Here is a 21,968-nt window from a genome sequence, read left to right on the forward strand (position 1 = left end):
TTACCAGGAGGAGTTTGGGGGAGACAGCCTTTGCTTTCCCTTCTTTTAAACTGGCTTATAGAGCGAGAGTCGATATGACACGAGAGAAGTTCTCGGCTTGGGAGTTCCTGCCTCTGCCCAGATAGACTTCTCAAACCTCATAGACTCTCCCTGGCGCCTGGCCATGAGACGCTCCAAGATTTTACAGGTCGACTTCACAGCTATTTTCGAACCTTTGAAGTTTTGCTGTACAATTATGTCATGCATAAACAAGGCTTTCAGGGATGGCTCCAATGATCTAACAGCCACGTTCTCTGCAGGAACAAGTCCCTCAGGGATGGCTCCATGATTTGGCAGCCATGTTCACTGCAGGAGTACGTAAGAGGCAAGTGCGCTCAATGTGTTCATTGTCAAGACAAACTTCACGATGAAGTCTACCAGGCTGTCTTGACAGCATTTATGGAAGGCGACTGGATGGTCTCTCTCGACCTTCAGGAGGCATACTTCCACATTCCTATACACCCGGATTCCCAACCGTTTCTGAGGTTTGTTTACAGGAATGTGGGGTACCAGTTTCGAGCCCTGTGCTTTGGCCTCAGTCCTGCGCCTCTCGTGTTTACGAGGCTTATGAGGAATGTGGCAAAATCCCTCCATCTATCGGGGATCCGAGCCTCCCTGTACTTGGACGACTGGCTTCTCAGAGCATCGTCCAGTCTTCACTGTCTGCAGGATCTACATTGGACGTTGAGTCTGGCCAGGGAGTTGGGACTTTTGGTCAACCTAAAAGTCCCAACTGATCCCATCCCAGATTATTCTATATTTGGGGATGGAGATTCGCAGTCAAGCCCTGCTCGAAGTCCAACTAATGCTGAAACGAAACGTTTATTCAGTCAGGAGTTGGAACAGTCTCGTAGGGACTCTCTCATCCCTGGAGCAGTTTGTCTCACTAGGGAGACTACACCTTCTGCCTCTCCGGTTCCATCTAGCCTTTCACTGGAACTAGGACAAGACATTAGAGACGGTATCATTCCCAGTCTCCGAACCAGTAAAGGCATGCCTGAAATGGTGGGACAGCAATATCAGTCTGAGAGAGGGACTATCCCTAGCAGTCAAGAACCCAAACCACGTGTTGTACTCAGACGCGTCGGATTTGGGTTGGGGTGCGACCCTGGACGGTCGGGAATGCTCGGGTCTGTGGACCTCAAGTCAGAAGAGCATGCACATCAACGGCAAGGAGCTATTAGCAGTCCACTTGGCCTTGATGATATTAGAAGGCTTCTTCGAAACTTAGTGGTAGAAGCAACTCAGACAACACCACAACTTTGGCGTACATCTCCAAGCAAGGAGGCACACACTCCTTCACGCTGCTCGAGATCGCAAGGGACCTTCTCTTATGGTCAAGAATTCGAGGCATCTCCCTGTTGACGAGATTCATCCAGGGGGACTTGAACGTCTTGGCAGACTGTCTCAGTCGGAGGGGTCAGGTGATACCCACTGAATGGACCCTCCACAATGACGTGGGCAAGAGTCTTTGGGCTACTTGGGGTCAACCCACCATAGACCTCTTTGCCTCCTCGTTGACCAAAAGGTTACCAATCTATTGCTCTCCAGTCCTAGATACAGAAGCAATCTACATAGACGCGTTTCTACTGGATTGGTCTTTTCTGGACTTATATGCATTCCCACCATTCAAGATAGTCAACAAGGTACTGCAGAAGTTCGCCTCTCACGAAGGGACAAGGTTGACGTTGGTTGCTACCCTCTGGCCCGCGAGAGAGTGGTGCACCGAGGTACTTCAATGGCTGGTAGACTTTCCAAGAAGTCTTCCTCTAACGGTAGATCTGTTACGTCAGCCCCACGTAAAGAATGTCCATCAAAGCCTCCCCGCTCTTCGTCTGACTTCCTTCAGACTATCGAAAGACTCTCAAGAGCTAGAGGCTTTTCGAAGGAGGCAGCCAGTGCGATTGCAAGAGCTAGGAGAGCTTCTACCATTAGAGTATACCAGTCGAAGTGGGAAGTCTTTCGAGACTGGTGCAAGTCAGCATCTGTGTCCTCGTCCAGTACCTCTGTAGCCCAAATCGCAGATTTTCTTTTACATCTGAGAAAGGTTCACTCCCTTTCAGCTCCCACGATTAAGGGCTACAGGAGCATGTTGGCTTCGGTCTTTCGACATAGAGGCTCAGATTTTTCCAACAATAAAGATCTCCAAGATCTCTTTAAGTCTTTCGAGACCTCTAAGGAACGTCGTTTGGCAACTCCTGGATGGAACTTAGACGTGGTCCTAAGGTTCCTCATGTCAGACAGGTTTGAGCCATTACATTCAGCCTCCCTGAAGGATCTCACCCTCAAGACACTTTTCCTAGTGTGCTTGGCTTCGGCTAAAAGGGTCAATGAACTTCATGCCTTCAGTAAGAACATCGGCTTTTCTACAGAAAAAAGCCACTTGTTCACTTCAACTTGGTTTCCTGGCCAAAAATGAACTGCCTTCTCGTCCTTGGCCTAAATCTTTTGATATTCCTTGCTTATCAGAGATCGTAGGCAACGAACTGGAAAGAGTATTATGTCCTGTTAGAGCTCTTAAGTTCGATTTAGCTCGTACTAAGTCGTTACGAGGGAAATCTGAGGCATTATGGTGCTCAGTTAAGAAACCTTCATTGCCTATGTCAAAGAATGCTTTGTCATATTTTATCAGATTTTTTTAATACGAGAAGCTCATTCTCACTTGAATGAGAAAGACCGATGTTTGCTTAAGGTTAAGACGCACGAAGTTAGAGATATAGCAACCTCCGTGGCCTTCAAGCAAAATAAATCTCTGCAAAGTATTATGGACGCGACTTTTTGGAGAAGCAAGTCAGTGTTCGCGTCATTTTACTTAAAAGATGTCCAGACTCTTTACGAGGACTGCTACACACTGGGTCCATTCGTTGCAGCGAGTGCAGTAGTGGGTGAGGGTTCTACCACTACACTTCCCTAATTCCAATATCCTTTTAATCTGTCTCTTGAAATGTTTTTAATATTGTTTTATGGGTTGTTCAGAAGGCTAAGAAGCCTTTCGCATCCTGGTTGATTTGGCGGGTGGTCAAAGTCATTTCTTGAGAGCGCCCAGATTAGGGGTTTGATGAGGTCCTGTTGTATGGGTTGCAACCCTTGATACTTCAGCTCCTGGGAGTCTTTCAGCATCCTAAGAGCATTGCTGTGCTCCGTGAGGAAGACAGACTTACAAGGCAGAGTAATCGTCTAAGTCAACTTCCTTACCAGGTACCTATATATTTTGGTTTTGTTATATTGATAACTGTCAAAATGAAAAATCTCTTAGCTTATACGCTGTAAACATAATTATCTCTGGTTTCTACCCACCTCCTTGGGTGTGAATCAGCTATTATATATTCACCGGCTAAGTTAAATATTTAAAAATGATATTTTAATTATAAAATAAATTTTTGAATATACTTACCCGGTGAATATATAAATTAAATGACCCTACCTTCCTCCCCAATAGAGACGCAGCGGGACGAGAAGAATTGAAGGTTTTGTTTACATACAAGAGTGGTATCTGGCCGACAGTTGGCGCTGGCGGGCACACCCGCAACCTTCGTAGCGATCGCTCGCGAGTTTTTTTAGTGTGTTTTCTGTCGAGCCGCAGAGTTGCAGCAATTTATATATTCACCGGGTAAGTATATTCAAAAATTTATTTTATAATTAAAATATCATTTTTCTTTGCCTACACATACATCAAATAGTCTGGTGTTTTCTTTCCACGTTTTCCCCTGTCCTCATACACATGACCACACTTGAGATTACCAAACAATTCTTTTTCACTCAGGAGGTTAACTACTGTACTATAATTGTTCAGTGGCTACTTTCCTTTTGGTTAGGGTAGAAACAACCTTCTGGGAGGACACTCCAAAATCAAACCATTGTTCTCTAGTCTTGGGTAGTGCTATAGCCTCTGTACCATGGTTTTCCACTTTCTTGGGGTAGAGTTTTCTTGCTTGAGGGTACACTTGGGCGCTCTTTTCTATCCTATGTCTCTTGCTCTTTGAAGTTTATTTTAGTCTATATATGAAAGATCTATTTTAATGATATTTTATAGTCCATTACTTCTCTTGTAGTTATTAATTCCCTTATTTCCTTTCCTCACTGGGCTATTTTCCCCGTTGGATCCCTTGAATCTTAGCAAGTAATGAAAAATAGTAACTGTATACAACTCGGCTATTGGGCTCCTCAATTTTGCCCAAGGAAAAAGTGGTGCTCCCTCAGAAAAATTCTTTTTCTGTGCTTCTTTTTAGATTTCATTACAGTATAATGCCTTCCTCGAGTCCATCATTAATATTCAGTTTACAAGCTAGTTTACCAATTGCTGTTTTGGTGGTAATAATCTCATTACAGTATTGTTATTAAAATACTTTCGTCTGCAGTTATATCTAGTATTTTAGAAAGCCTTATTTTAACAGAATTTATTATATTAGGATTGGCTCATTGGGCTGGTAAATCTCTACCTTATCATCATCTCCTACGCCTATTGACGCCAAGGGACTCGGGTTAGATTTGCCAGTCATCTCTATCTTGAATTTTTAAATCAATACTTCTCCATTCATCATCTCCCACTTCATAGTCCTCAGCCATGTAGGCCTGGGTCTTCCAACTCTTCTAGTGCCTGTGGAGCCCATTTGAAATTTTGGTGAACTAATCTCTCGGGGAGTGTGAAGAGCATTCCCAAACCATCTCTATCTACCCCTCACCATGATATCCACATATGGCACTGAAGTAATCTTTTATAGTTTCATTTCTAATCCTGTCCTGCCATTTAACTCCTAGTATTCTTCTGAGGGCTTTGTTCTTAAATCCACAAAATCTGTTGGATATTGTTTCATTGTCATATCACAACTCATGTCCATACAATAACACCAATCTCACTAAACTATTATATAGCCTGATTTTTATGTCATTTCGGGCAATCTGACTTCCAAATTTTACTTAACCTAGCCATTGTCTGATTGGCTTTTTTCAATCTTTCATTAAACTCAAATTCTAAAGATCCTGTATTAGAGATCATAGTTTCTAAATATTTAAATGATTCTACCTCATTATCCCTTTTACCCTCAAAGGACGCACTGGTACGTTTCACAAAAGCCATCCCTTTATCCCCATGGACGTACCGGTACGTCCTTGCAAAAAAATGCTATAAAAATTCTTTTTTTTTCATATTTTTGATAATTTTATGAGAAAATTCTGGCATTTTCCAAGAGAATGAGACCAACCTGACCTCTCTATGACAAAAATTAAGGCTGTTAGAGCAATTTAAAAAAAATATACTGTTTTGAGAAAAAAATAACCCCCTGGGGGTTAAGGGTTGGAAATTTCCAAATAGCCTGGGAGTAAAAGGGTTAATCTTTTCTCCTTCCACTGATATTTCATCTTCCGTTACATATAACACAACATCCTTATCATCTGTCTTTCTTCTTTTTATCTTGACCCAAACTGATGTGATATTTCATCCATTCTGATAAGCAAGCTTTGTAGGTCCTGTGGTGTTCTGCTAATAAACTCTAGGTCAGCTAATTTCCCAACTATTTAATGCATTACAAAATCCATGAGGAGGATGAACAACATAGGTGACAACACATTCCCTTTGAGTACTCTATTGTTCACTTGAAATTCCCTTGATAGGACTCCACTAACATTAACTTTACACTTGCTATTCAAGAGAAACTCCACAATAACGCAGGACTCTCCACATTATTGGCTGGTGCACTCTATCAAAGGATTTTTCATAGTCTACAAATGCCATCAGTGGATTTTTATACTCTACACATTGCTGTACCACATGTCAAAATGAAAATTTGGTCAGTACATCCTACTACTACCTTATAATAATATATTATTGATTCTCGGTTAAGAATAAAATTTAATTCCAAACTACCCAGTCTCAAACCCGAACTTCTCGGGTGATAATTACTGGTTTTAATGCAAATTTCAGTAAAGCCTCGGGATGCATGGTATTTACCATATCAGAGTTCTTCTCTCAGAGCCCTGAATCATGTAGTTACTTTGCCCTTCAACAGCAATAACACCGATCTCCCACTTTTCTAGCCGATCTTTTAGACACCGGCAAATTGCTGTTCTTAAAACAGATTTTAGCCTAGATCATTATACTGTATATCTTCTCTCGATAACCAAGCTACAGTACTGCACCTACAAAGCTCTACTTATCCCTAGGTGCCGAGACATTTTTCTAGATGTTTTAGTACTCCTCACGTGAAATGAGCGATCATTCTTACCGTTCACCATGTTTGGCAAGTGATAAACCACTTCAGAATTTCTGCGAATAGCATGATGACGCTGATAGCTCCCTGGCCACTGACGAGTGTCGAAGAAGATTGCTGTATAAAGCCAAATAAAACTATCCTCTTGATGTCATGAGGCATTGAGAGGACGGTTGGGATGTACAGTATATGAACAACAGGCAAATTTAGAAATAAGAAATTATAAAAATTAATTTAATTTCTATAAACTTCCCCTGATGTTTATATTCACGACTCCTACGCTCTGCTTTACGTCAAACACAGGTGAAGGCAAGAGATAGGATAGATTTAATTAAAAACATGATACATGTACCATGGTCAAGATTTACTAATCTAGTGTAAATTATTTCTAACAAACCATCAAAATATGAGACTCCAGATATAATTTTTGCATAAGATCTAAGTAGTTCTGTAGTGTAGTCAGTTGTTTATAATTTTGAGACAGTTAAATTTACGCTTATATTTAGGCCCCATCACTGAGCCAGCTCTTAAGGCCCAAATCTATGAATATTTATATTTTATAAACTTGAAGTACTTGTCATTGCATGTTAAAGAAACCTTGTTTAGTTTAGTATTTTTATCATTTTGTGTATTAGTATTATTATAGACTAGTTACATGAAACCAGTAAGTTACACTTAGATACTATGTAGGGCTTGCCCAAATGATTTATGAAAAAGTTAGCAAGATTAGTGTGAAGGAATTTACATGCTTATTTTTCTCAATTTCACAGGACGTAGAAAAGCAAAATGCTGTTGCATTAGCATCTGATAATAATAATTCTACCAAGGACAGTGGAAAGGTGATGGACAACTGTGAAAAGACTAAAGAAGAGGAAAGTAGTGGAAAAGATGTGGTATTTGAAGCAGACCAGAGTGATGACGAAATAATTTTCAAGACGCCTCCATTTGCAAAAAAGAAGCTTGTAAGAATTACTCCTTCATCGCCTGCAGTTAGAGTAAAAGGTAAATCAAAACCTGGTACTGGCAAAGAAAATTCAAAAGAGAAAGTTGATTTTGATGACACTCCAAAATCTCTCAGATTGTCAGCCAATGATAGTCAGAAAACACCCAAAGCAACCAAACCCAGAAAACAGATAGCAGTTTCCGAAAAGAAAAATTCATTGAAAAAGAGAAAATTGTCCCAGATTAATACTGAAGACAATAATAAATTGAGAAAGCAAAAGAGGCTGTCCATTTAAAATATTCATACACTAACAGGTAATCTAATTATCACTTTATTTTTAAAGTGCCTTCAGTTGAATTTTTAAGTTTTGTTTTTTTTCTTTACAGTAGTACGTAGCCTTTTTAAAGAAAACCGTATTATAAAATTATTTAATTTTGTCTCAGTTTGGGTATAAGGGGAAAGGAATTATCCATTATGTACATGAGAAGTGAAAAGGATAGAATGATTAATGTAAAAAAAAAAGTTAGTAAGGAAGGTAACCAAAGCTGTGCTAAACATAGGGACGTCAATAAGTGTTTAGTGAATTTTTTGGCCAGCAATTTAATAATGTGCAAAATAAACATGAAAGCCCTGCTGGACTATTGGTAATCAGGTGTTTTTTTTTTTGCAATGGCTCTAATAATCGGCTTTAGGCTAAGGTTGATTTTTTAGTCATTACATCAGACCTCCGAATGTAACCTTGACCAACTGATATCTACCATTTCCAATATACCATAGGAAAGAAAAATGCTGTTTGTGGTTTATTTTTATTCAAAATTATATAAAAATTTATGAAAGAATATTTCTTTGACCACTTCTTAATATGTCACAGTTGTTATATAAAAATATTGATAAGATTTTCACATGCAGCTGAACTCATACAAATACAGTACCTGAATTACACATTATGAGAAGCTTCATGTCACCGTAGTTTGCTAGTTTAGCTTTTGGCAGTGACTAAAATAGGTTTTTAAAGATACGGTAAACACCTATGAAAAATTAATAACAATATCAAACTAACTTGTGAAATCTGTAGTTGGAGAAATTTTTTGTAAGATATGGCATACATCTCTTAATCGAAACTTTGTGGATTTTTAACTTTTTAAGAATAAAATGCCAAAGTGACTATTTTGCGTTAAAGTGGGCTAGAAAAAACAACTTAAACAGGCCTGGCAAGCTGCCCAATCATGTTACAATTTGTCGAAGATGGTATTTGAACCCTGTAGGAACTTGGAAATTGTAAACTAGTATTGTCTGTGTACATATTATTGTCTAACAAATGCATAACTAAAGAGCATAAATTACATTGAAGGCAGAAGTTTTATTGAATGTCCTATTCACTGTCAATATTTTAACTATTGTTGTGGCAGACCAAGAGACCAGTAGAATTTTGAAAAACCTATCCATTATTGTTTTACACGTTAAGTGGTGCCCCCTTAATACATGTTATAAAAATCACACTTCCATGACAGTTGTTTTGTGTTTAGATACATGGTTTTCTAATTAATGTACTTTCTATGGCATGTTTATTGCCAATTCATTATTAAACTAATACTCAATATCATTAATACAGTATATAATACCAACTCATAAAATATTTGGTTACGAGCAACACATCTCCATAGTACTGTATATACACATGTAAATAGAAATGCCCATGGCAATACATAACTATTCACCTGAAGTGACTAGATAAACCATTGGAATGTGTTAAGATAAGCATTACAGTTATATAATGGCATCTGAAATCACATGTCTTCAAGAATATGTTCTAGTACCTGTCAGACATAAAACTAGTTCTCTCCTACTCATCAATGCCTTTAAAAGATTACCAATTAAAAGTAATAGGTCCACAATCTCTGAGAAACATTCCAATGGTTACTGTAAGTATGGAATATGATGAAGAATTAAACCATCATTACTTCTGGATGAAATATAAAATATAACTGCAATATTACAGTTCCCAAATTAATTTTCAAAATTGCAGCACTATAAGAAAATTTACTTATAACCCTTGTGTTGCCAGTTTCAATAGGAATAACAGTTACAATGTGGATTATGTACAAACATGCCTAATTGGCCCTTGCTTTATGCACATTTCATGAATTGGGATGAACATAGGAATCTGGCTGAAGGAATTTTGAACCTCTTTGCTTATAGAGTTCACTGCATGAGAAATTAAAAAAAAATACAAGGCTTCTGTAGATACTGAAATATAAAATTATATACAGCTCAAGAAGATAAAAATAGTAATGCTTTAAAACTGACATTGTCTTAGCTATGAAATAAATGTATGCAGTTATACAGGATATTGGTTTGGACCATTGTAAAATAAAATATTGGTAAAATTAATAAAAATGAAGAAAAAAAAATCACAGAAAAATTGTTAATGGCATCTTTGTTGGTTTAGACAAAACTGATTTATTTGCATATTGGGCAATTTATTTAAATAACTGTTTTGTAAGCATGAAAAGATTTTTCAACTGAATACTCTACTTGACAATTTAGATGGCTCTTTTAGTCATGAATCATGAACATTTTCCATGTGTGTGAAGTAACAAGGTAAACATCTAACGTAGGAAAGTTCATCATGACTATATTGTTTCCTTAATTGGTACAACTAAATTGTTTAAACTCAATATCGAATTTCTCAACCTTCAATTGCCAAGAATATGAATAATACCTTAATATATATTGTTATAAAATCCACTTCATGCCATGTGAAAAAAATTTGAATCAATATTTTCCTAAAAAAAGACAACAGATAAATCTCAATTTTGCAAAAATCATCTTGAATTCAAAATGCCTTCTAAACAAAAACCACTTTTGGGAAATCAACTCATGATTTCATACTAGTTTTCATCTCAAATGTTCCAATGCCATTTCATTATACAAAGCCTCAGAAAACACTGGTAACCTTTACTGCTTCATATCTAAATGTAATAAAAATAAAATTGTGCCAAAATATTTACAGGACTTACTAATGTAGGTTATACCTAAAACTTTGGTAAATTACCAAACCATATAGATTTCATCTATCCAAATTTAAATAATAACCATCTGCATTTCATACAGACAGAAAATATCCATTTATTTGTAATGCTAAGAAACTAAAATCACTGGCTCAAATATAAAAATATCCAGGGCCAAAAACTAATTTACAGGAAAACAAGTCAACGCAGTTTATACCTAACCTTTGATTAATATTAGCCAATCCATCAAAATTTTACACTAATTCAACTTAAGACAATAAGTGTAAAATTTTATAATTAATCCTTTGAAACCAATATACAAGTACAGAGAATATGCATTACATGATTTCTTTTCTTACTCTAACATACAGCATTGCCACTTGATATATCGTCTTTTTTTTTTTTTTAACACTTTTTGTACAAGGGATGGATCTAGCCAAAATGTGAATATATTGTACCATCCCTAAAATTTTCATCATGCTGAATTTTTTTCTTTTGTCTAAATCAACAAAGTAAGGAATGTAAATAAGCATTTATAATGCTGAATATCAGATTACCTTTTTGGCAGTGTAGATTACTTGCATTCAATATTTAGTTATGAGACAAAATATTTAATGTTACATCAATAAGAAAATTCTAAAATCATTTCAATTTAATTATTTCCAGGGGAAAGCAATTAATCAAAATAAAAACCTTCCTTTCCACTTCTGTATATTCATTATTTTGTATTTAAGGAAAAAATTGATACTTTGTCTTGAAAGAAATGAAAGATGTTGAGATTCAAAGCAATGTCACTTCTCACACCTTTGTGAAAGTAGTACTTCCCAAAAATGAGATACATATTTTACATAACAGTTTTGCTTTCCTTACATATACCCCAAAACAGTGTGTGGAATATGTACTTATTGTACTGTACCTGAAAATAGGTGCTCAACCCTCGACGGTAAAGAGAACAATAGCCAGACCCTATTACAATTTCCTTATCGAGCCCTTCATAGAGAATCACAATTTATGAAATAAACATAACTGCCAAAAAGGAATGGACATTTTATATAAAAGCTATACCATATCCTACTAGTTTTCTGTACAACACTGACATTGCATTACTGTACTTGCAAATTACATTCTCAAGGTATATAGAGGGAACTAATACTGTACTTGGATTTGGGCTTCCATGCGTATGCGACTTAAAAAGACTAGACTAATTCTCTTTATCCTAAAAGATGATTGATCCCAGAGGTGAGAAATTAAAGCATATAACACATACCCATCCTAATCATGTTTAATCTGAAATATCAAGGAATGGTTAGTGGCAGAGATTAATAAAATTAAATGATTATAATAGAAATAAGTATAATATTTTTGGTGTATACTCTCCTTGCACAAACAATTGGCCTCATAAAACCTACCATGTGCAGGAAGCTCACAAACAACAAAATCCAATGTTTGACACAGGATACTTTAGCATATGCACTAATAAAAAAAAAATTTATGTAAGTCGATGAAATTCCCCAAGAATGAATGGGTTTTGTGCAAGTAGCTGTAGACTGGGAAAAAATAACTTGTTCACAAAATATGATCAAGAAAAAGATCAGTTGTAATTGTAAGGCACAATTTATATTGATTACGTGCTAATAAAATCAAGGAGCAGAAGCTCCTTGCAGGAACCTGTAAATATGGAATTTATCTGGCAGCACCAGGAAGTTTAATACAATATTGTACAGAATAGATTTTACTTGTGCCTGTTGTTACACCTTACTTTAAATATAAGGCATTTTGTAGCATTTACCAAGATTACAAAACGGCAAGTATTTTGGACCTTGTCATTTGTTTTTCTTTGCCTCAATGCCATCTGTCTTTACTTGAACAGTAGATTTAGGCATAATTGACCGAGATACACAGTTGATGCTTGGCTGTTTACAACAGTGTCTGTGATTGAATAAGGAATAAGCTAGAATTAATACAAGCAAAATGTTCAAGAGGAACACTAATGGTGAAGCTATAGTTGACCATGTACTAGTAGGCATCCACTGCAGATTCTGCAATTTGTCCTGCTGTAGCTGCAGATCAATAATTATGGCACGCATTTGTTCATTAGTAGCTAGAATACTGAAAACATGAAGTAAGTTATGTGAATGCCCGACATAATCAAAGCAACCGGGTGCAATACGTTCTGGAAGGTGTGATCCGTAGAAAAAGAAAGCAACGCCCACACACAAAAACTGGTGAATGTGATAAATACCTGAATCAGCACAAGAATCATTTTCATAATCACAGTTGTATAACCTGATTATTAATGGGGCTGAATCCCACACAAATGGCAAAACAAATGCAACAATTCTTAAAACCTTTTGGATTCCAGATGTCTTAAAGAAACGGGATGAGGAGGCACAGAATGTTGCAAGGAGAGAGTTCAGTACAGCTACTGGAAGGAAGACCTGTGAATACCAAGTTCCCATCAAATGCATAGGGAAAGAATAGAAATAATATATTACAGCAACAGACCATGTATACATCGAGATAGCTGCATAATCAATGAAGTAGCAAATATGCAATGCTGTCAAGGACAGACAAGAAAAGGCATGAGCCAAACAACTCATAAGTGGATAAGCACAGGAAGCAAACAAGTAACATGTCAAAGGATAATAATATTCATCATCAAAAAGAGGCATGATGGTGGAAAAGGATATAAGTAACCATAAGAAATACAAAAAGGCAAAAAAATGAGTCCAGAAATTGACAGTTTCATTGTTGTAATTAAAAAGGGAAACCATTGCTTGCAATACAGAGCAGTTCTCATTTCTATACCCAGTGATAATCCCAGGTTCTCGTAAGGTTTCAGAAACTTCATCCACTCTTTTCACAGGCAAGTGACTCATCTCCATCAGACGTCCAGCTTCCTTGAGCCTACCTTCTGTCAGCTTCTTGGCTTCCCTCAGACGGCCAGTTATATATCCAATACCAGAAAACATTTTTTCTTTTTTTTTTTTACAAATTACAGAACTAATGAATATATCCGTAGAATAATGCAATGTATTGTGCACACCCACCAATGGAGACTTATATTCACTGGTAACGGTGACTGGCAGATACAAACAGCATTACTACAACCTAATCAAAATCTTCATGTAGAAGTGTCTCGTACGATTTGGGTGATGGCTGGTTGCATAGGTCAGGTTTTTCTCACATCTGAAATAGAAAGAAAAATATTGAAAGATAAGACAAAAAAAAAAATGATCTATAAATATTTCCTTCTAATACAGCAAAAGTTTCTGGCATTATTCTATTTTTTTTTATTTGCATGGAAAATTAGTCACCTTCTAAAGGGAAAATATTCAGATTAGGTATGCTTTTTAGAGGCAAGAATTCGCACAAAAATTATACCATCAACCCCAAATTACATCAGCAGTCTTTCAGGGGATCTTCTTAAAGACCACCCAAGACATTAGTTTAAAACCCCACTTGAAATAAAGTTACCATAAAAATGACAAATTCTGAGATGATTTGTATTTTTCCCTAACTAATACAAACCTGAAGTTATTTATTTGGATATTCTTTCAGCATAGCTGGAAGGTAGCCAATTAAACTTTTAGTGTGAGGTGGCGACCCTACACAGTACTTTTTCAAGTGCAGGCAGGAATTAACGGGGAACAGGTGATGGCAGGACAATTTTACATAACTCCAGGTTTTGTATTAGGGAAAAATTCAAATTGTCTCTGAATTTCTCAAATATTTCGACACTAACATACCCTACGTTATTTATTTGAATCACTTACATCCGACTACTGGCATAGTCACTGACCCGGGTTTTGCCTAGTACAGTATTAGACTGTAATCTAGGAAAACCTTGCCACTTCACTTATCAATACAAATTGAGAATGATAGCAGCCTGAGCAATACTGGCTGTGAGATATAGCACATGAACGTCTAGGTAAGAATGTTCCAAGTTTAAATAGGAATCTTACAAATAAATATTAGAAGTTTCCCAATGTCTACCTCACAGGAAGCTTTGGGGATGTGTACAAGTATATCAGTACAAACTATACTAGGTTACACAAGGGAAATGGTTATTTCCTGCAGAGGTTCAAGCCAGCTTACAGAGGGACCCATAGCACTGTACCCTAAGAGAAGGAAAGATGAAGAAAGGATAAAAGCCAGTCATACATTCATTTATCCCAGACTTAACACGAGTAACCAAGACTTTCAACCAACTGCTACTTGTCCAACAAAGAGCTCAAGGTATTTTTTAACCACTTATAGTGCAGCCACCACAGGATCGGTCTCCTGTGGGTTAGATATTGTAGATAGTGGGCAGTGAAAGTCATCTGACGGTTCGACACAGCCGCCTGTAAAACTTGCAACACTGAGAGGTTACTTTTAAATACCAAGGACATAATGATTAACCTATCATGAGCTCCAGGTTTTCGAGCTGGAGGAGAGTCAGGATTCCAAGCACAGTACATGACCTTGTGAATCCAAGCGGAGACGGTGTTTTTAGTAACCCTCCTTTCAATTCTCCCCGAACTAACAGATAATGATGTTAGTTGGGGGGGTGAAGCTATAGATAATGATGTTAGTTGGGGGGGTGAAGCTATAGAGACGGAACAGTCTTGTGAAAGATGTTCGCGTGTGGTTTGAGTAAATCGGGTCGTGGAGGTAGTTCTCTCGGAAGATCTACTAAAAGAGGCAGGAGGTCAGGGAACCACTCTGCGTAATGGCAATCCCCAGTCAGGAACGTTACCACATAGGCCACCACAACCCTAAACTTCCTTAAAACTTACTTTATAAAAATTTTCCATTCCAAATATTATTTTATATTCCTATAAATTTTGTGCTATAAATAGGGGGTACACTATCATGCCCCAATTCATCAAGTAATTTTTATGTCAAATTTTCCCTCTATACAGTATTATAGGATTATTATTATTATTACTTGCTAATCTACAACCCTAGTTGGAAAAGCCCCAACAGGGAAAATAGCCCAGTGAGGAAAGGAAAAATAAGATATTTCAACAACAGTAACATTAAAATAAATATTTCCTACATAGGAAGAGCAATTAGATAGAATAGTGTGCCCGAGTGTACCCTCAAGCAAGAGAACTCTAACCCAAGAGACAGTGGAAGACAATGGTACAGAGGCTATGGCACTACCCAAGATTAGAGATCAATGATTTGATTTTGGAGTGCCCTTCTCCTAGAAGAGCTGCTTACCATAGTTTAAGTCTCTCTTCAAAGAAGCAATACTATTTTCTATCTTGAATTTTAGTGGAAATTCTTCACTCTTGTAATTTGAATCATAATATATGCAATTTCTATGGCCATCATTGCCTTCTCATACAGTATATCGATTTCCAGCTACTGGTACTTCTACTTTTCATCAAACCTTAATACCATCTCAATTTACTTTTTAGCTAATACATACCTCTCAGTAAAGTAATTTCCTAATCTGTAACATGATATTCCAAAGCATGCTACAATCCTTAACATTTAGAAGTCACTTCTGATCAAAACTGCATATATTTTCTCAAGTGGCTATGTCTTTGTACTACAAAAACAAGCCTTGCTCTTCTTTACCAATTACCAGTAGCCTAGTGCATTTTCCACTTCATCCATGCACCTGATACTCTCTAAATGATTTAATTATCAGCTTCACAATTCACTGCATCCAGAATCTAAAATAATTTTTTACCTATTCAAAGGGGTAATTTTTTTCATCACATGGTGCTCCTCTCCTCCCAATTTTTTGTTTTTAAACATGGGCAATGAAAATCTATAAATCCCTTCCTCAACTTGTCTTGTAAAAGCCTCAAAATAGTACAGTACAAAGGGGACCACACTATTTCCACAATGCTTTCAAGTCTTGTCAACCAGATTTACACCACACTTGAACCCTTCAAATTGTTTTTATACAAATTAGGAAAATTTTAAATAAATTCTCTCGATTCCACATACCTACCACTTTACTCTACTTAAATTGTTTAAATGTTAATAACTCGGCTGGAATTAAAAAATAAAAAAATAAAACAAACAGGCTTTTGAAAACAAATTTAATATAGAAGAGTATCTCTAAATTAATTGCCTTCAAATTAGTCCTCTTAAAAATTAAATAAAAACATCTCAAATAGTAAGGACAATACTGTACAGCAAGTGCACCTGGATGCTGACAATATAAATAGAAACAATGTATTTGATGCAGTTTCATGCTTTTAAGACCACGTCAAAATTGCAGAACCTGTATCCTGTCATGATCTCAAGATTAAAAGTTGATAATGTGATTATGGATTAACTACATAGAGACAATAGCTGTGGATATATTGAGGGTCACTAATGGCATAGACATTAAGACAGGAACATCAATGAATATAAGTAAAAATAGAAGACTTTACAGTTTAACTATTGCACTCATTAACATGAGTTTAAAAAGCCTGGTTAACAGCCCTACGCTACACTAATTAATGCTTTGGTATTTCAAAATCCCTTATAAAAGATTCTTCACAGTGCATTAAGACCATGAATAGGGCTTCATATATGTATAGCAGATATAACAGTAGCTGTGATGTCTTAATAAAGCAACAGTAGACAGAGAGAAATAAATAAAAAAGCGCTCTGTGTTGGAAGGATGGGAAAATATAAACTACAGCAGGAGTTTCCAAAAGCAAGTGTTTTATATAGTGAGAATAGTTTGCAAGGTTGAACGTAAAAATAATATATAGGGAATAATTGCCATTACAATGGACAGGGTATTTATGAATGTACAATTTGAGTAGGGAATAAATATACTCAGCATTATAGAATTTGTTCTATCAAAGTAGTAACACGACGAATAATACCCCCACCAGTTGCATTTATGCAACTGGTGGAGGGGTCTCTTGCCCCATTGCAAGGTCATAGGGTCCCAATAGCATACACCAAATCCGCAAATCATTAACTTCCTAAACAAGCGTTGGACAACTGAAATCTACTTCACAAAATGTGACAAATAATTCATAATGAGGGTGAGAATACTGGCGTAAAATTTCGTATATTTTGGAAATTGTCAAAACACGCTAACAGCACGAAACATCAGGTAATGCAGATTTTATAAGTTCGTGAAATCAATAAAAAGATGTGAAGGTGGTGTAGAAAACGGCAACTTCACTGAGAAAAGAACAAATTCTATTGAAATATATTGAAAGTAATGATAGCGTAACCATGTCAACTTAAAAGTTTGTCAAAACTCCGGGTATTTCAATGTCTAGTTTTTGTCTTTTACATGCTCTGGTATTAATGGCTAACTCTTGTTTTGATGCATTCTTGAGTGTTGTTTCCATATTTTAAATGGGACCAATAATCCTGTAATTGCGACCCAAAAAGGGGTGCTACTATAGCGTGAGGTCTACCGCCCTATGTCGCCTACCCAGGTGGAGGGTGAGGTCTACCACGTTACCAGCGTCCCAGAGGCCCACACCTAACCATCGAACATGTGAACTGCCCAAATCCATCAAAAACGTGACTTGTCCATATAAAAGGAAGCAAATGGAGCTCCTAAATCAGTTTTTCCCTCGGCCTAAAAGAGATATCAATTAAGCGATCGTGGTTGGACACTAAAACGATGATTCTGAAGAGAATGCGAGGTGTTGGTCGTCAGCTGTTCCAGTCTCATCTTGATCATTTTTGCTGGAAGGTGATAAGAAAAAATTCCAATGATCTATTTGTATCATTCTTAGAAGATGTACGAAGTGTGTATCGCTAGATTAACCTGTTTGATGTACGAAGAGTGTATTGCTAGAATAAATGTATGGAAATGTGATAACCTGTTTGAAGTACGAAGAGTGTATCGCTAGAATAAATGTATGGAAATATATGATAACATGTTTGATGTACGAAGTGTATCGCTAGAATAAATGTTTGGAAATATATGATAACATGTTTATTTTTACCTTAATTCCTTTTTTTAATGTAATTAGAAATCCAATGATCTATTTAAGTCATTTCTAAGATATGTTTAAATGAAGTGTTTATTGCTTAAACAAATGTATGAAATGTGTTTTATCTATGAGGGACGAATAACTCAGCAGTAGACCTCACGCTATAGTGCTAACGGGAGGTAGATCTCACGCTATAGTGTGGTAGACCTCACGCTATAGTAGCACCCAAAAAGGTATGACATCAATCACACCTTAAAAATAAAACAAAGGTGTCTGAAAAACTATAATGCAACCTCATTTTTCATATGTTGGCAACCAAATTTTCCCGATGTATCGTATGTCCATATGCATTCTACTAAGTTTGTGTGATATCTGTTAACCAAATATTTAGCACAGCTATTAAAAATAGCGACATATCTTCAAAAACCGTTCTAATCTCCTCTTTTTATCGATGTTCATATATACTTACGCATTAACTAGATAGGTTCCGCATAGCAAGGGACAATGGCATACCACCGTCATTGTTGACTGTGCATGAATTAACAATGAGCAGAGTCATCGACGTGAAAGAAGAGAGTACACAGCGCAATTTTCCCGATATCATCGCTTCCTCAGTAAGAGACTTTCTGGCGAATACTGCCTTGGCGCAAAAGCCCTCATCCTCTCTTTTATAGCAACTTTCTGTTTTAATCAATAACTTCCTCGAACTCATTCATATTTTAAGTTATTTTCACTGGTATATTGTAAAGCAACAAGTTATGCATAACATGGCTGATTACTTAAAATAATACTTTTCAAAGTATTTTTCATCTACGGAAGAAGAATGTAGGCGTTAAAGGTAAGAGATTTAATTTTACTACTAAAGGGAAATAATTAAATTCAAGTACAACTTACTTGCTTAGGTTTCATTCACACTTCAAAACACAAGAAAGTAAAACTTGATACCCTTACACATTATACAGTGTGTTTCGGGATTTATTACTTATTAACTTCTAAACTAACACATCTTCAGATAGGCATAACTACAAGAAATATAAAATGGATTTATTTGTTAAAAGTAACCTGTGATAAAATTATATATATATATATATATATATATATATATATATATATATATATATATATATATATATATATATATATATATAATAATAATAATAATAATAATAATAATAATAATGCGTGTGTGTAAAACGCACAAACACAAACATGTGAGCATGCATGTGTGACCGGTGCTCACCCATGCATACGAGCACTCAGTTCGACAAAAGATAAAGTTTAGTCCCATTAATTTAATTTTCAGGACTCCCTTTCTCCTGGAATTCTTGCATTCAAAGTGATTCATACGGTTTTCAAGCATTATTCAAGGCTGGGTTGTGCAACAAAGCCAACATGCTTCATCTATCTATCTATCTATGTATATATATATATATATATATATATATATATATATATATTATATATATATATATATATATATATATATATATATATATATACCGCTAGTTATTGGGTCATTTGACTAACCTCTCTCTGGTTACGGCTCTTTCATTTTTGGCGACACATACACAAGGTAGTCTGGCTCATTCTTTACACATCCACCTCTTTCCTTATACACTTAACAACACTGAAAATACCGAACAATTGTACTTCACCCAAGGGGTTAACTACTGCACTGTAATTGTTCAGTGGCTACTTTTCTCTTGGTAAGGGTAGAAGAAACTCTTTAACTATATTAAGCAGCTCTTTTAGGAGAAGGACACTCCAAAATCAAACAATTCTTCTCTAGTCTTGGGTAGTGCCATAGCCTCTGTACCATGGTCTTCCACTGTCTTGGGATAGAGATCTTTTGCTTCAGGGTACACTCAGGAACACTATCTTGTTTTTCTTCCTCGTTATTTTCAAGTTTATTTTAATGTTATTGCTCTTAAACTTCTCTTGTAGTTTTTCCTTGTTTCCTTTTCTCACTGGGCTATTTTCCCCGTTGCCCGTTGGAGCCCTTGGGTTTATATAATATATATATATATATATATATATATATATATATATATATATATATATATATATATATATATATATATATACTGTATATATATATATATATATATATATATATATATATATATATATACTGTATATATATATATATATATATATATATATATATATATATATATATATATATATATATATATATATATATATATTATAGTATCTTCCTGGACAGTTCCATCCTGTTCGTAATACTAGGCATGCAGTTAATTCTAATAGTCAGGCCTTCTTCATCATAAGGCTCAATACTACACAGTTTTCTAGAAGTTTTATTCCAGCTGTGACCAAGTTGTGGAAGGATCTTCCTAATCGGGTAGTTGAATCAGTAGAACTTCAAAAGTTCAAAGTTGCAGGAAATGTTTTTATGTTGAACAGATTGACATATGACTTTTTATAGTTTATATATAACATATCTATTTTGATGTTACTGTTTTTAGAATAATTTATTGTTAATTTTTTCTCAGCGCTTATCTATTTCCTTATTTCCTTTCTTCACTAGGCTATTTCTCCCTTTTGGACCCCTTGGGCTTATAGCATCTCGCTTTCCCAACTAGGGTTGTAGCTTTACTAGTAATAATATATATATATATATATATATATATATATATATATATATATATATATATATATATATACATATATACATATATATACAATATATTATAATATATATATACAATATATTATAATATATATATACAATATATATACAATATATATATATATATATATATATATATATATATACACATACATATACACACATACATACATATACTCACATGCATACTTTTACTTACACATGTCTATCTATCTATCTAATATATATATATATATATATATATATATATATATATATATATATATATATATATATATATATATATATATATACACACACTTATAAAACTATGGATGCACGATTCAACACTTATTCGCATTCTTGTCCTTTACAGAATTTTTGCGGACATAAATGTCACGCAACTCTACAAAGTTGCAAATCGCTGTGCAACAGGTGACCCGTGTAGCTGGAGAACAGGCAAAGATTACTCATAAATATTACACTAAGAGCAATACACGTTTTTTTATTCTAATGGCAGGGCCATTACTTATATATTTGTGAATATTTGCACTTATAAATACACGAGCTCTCTCTCTCTCTCTCTCTCTCTCTCTCTCTCTCTCTCTCTCTCTCTCTCTCTCTCTCTCTCTCTCTCTCTCTCTCTCTCTCTCTCTCTCTCTCCTAGTAATAGAAGACACATACCTATAAGGTGCAACGTCTACATTATTCAAATCTGGACTAACTTCGTTTATTTAACTTTGAACCATTTCAATGCATACTTTAAAATATGAATTATATAGTAAAATAATCTTTATATGAATGTAGTTGCTTATAGAACCTTCCTACGTATAGACAATTTTAAGGTGTAATCTAGCAATGAACGCCACTACGCGTTAGTGCCGGCACAGCATTTTACACGGTGCACTGTAGGCATTACCGAAGGTTATCCCCTTTTCAACCTAGTTAATAAACTCCATTGCAACATAGCGGTAACTGCTAGGCGATGAATGACCTCCCAGGTCCCAATGCAGGACCATATGAATAATATTCCATGGCTTAAACCTAGAAATGATAACCAGCACCATTGCGTAAGTAAACTATGCGTCAGGAAGGATTGAAAATTATATAATTAGAAAAGAATAAAATAACATTTATCGAGAAATAATACATCAAAAAAGAAAAGTATTCCATGTATGAGACACTAAATAGTGAACGCTTCCAGCCTTGCAGTGTTTGGAAGGTGGTGCC

At 35.7% G+C, this 21,968-nt stretch overlaps 2 protein-coding genes across 3 annotated transcripts in view; one reads left to right on the forward strand and one right to left on the reverse strand.

Annotated features, from left to right (window-relative positions):
- LOC137647103 (uncharacterized) overlaps positions 1-8,538 on the forward strand; it is a 47,221-nt gene extending 38,683 nt beyond the window's left edge. Inside the window, exon 8 of the mRNA XM_068380333.1 lies at positions 7,016-8,538. Within this exon, the coding sequence (XP_068236434.1) occupies positions 7,016-7,483 (468 nt within the window). The 3' untranslated portion in view covers positions 7,484-8,538. The remainder of the gene's footprint in view (positions 1-7,015) is intronic.
- Positions 8,539-8,667: 129 nt separating this feature from the next.
- Positions 8,668-21,968, reverse strand: part of LOC137647104 (membrane progestin receptor gamma-like) — a 61,595-nt gene continuing 48,294 nt past the window's right edge. For both annotated transcript variants that reach the window (XM_068380335.1, XM_068380334.1), the window contains exon 2: positions 8,668-13,388. In XM_068380335.1, coding sequence (XP_068236436.1) covers positions 12,023-13,171 — 1,149 coding nt within the window. In that variant the 5' untranslated portion in view covers positions 13,172-13,388 and the 3' untranslated portion in view covers positions 8,668-12,022. The remainder of the gene's footprint in view (positions 13,389-21,968) is intronic.

Source organism: Palaemon carinicauda, chromosome 9 (assembly GCF_036898095.1).
Source record: "Palaemon carinicauda isolate YSFRI2023 chromosome 9, ASM3689809v2, whole genome shotgun sequence".
Taxonomy (NCBI): domain Eukaryota; kingdom Metazoa; phylum Arthropoda; class Malacostraca; order Decapoda; family Palaemonidae; genus Palaemon; species Palaemon carinicauda.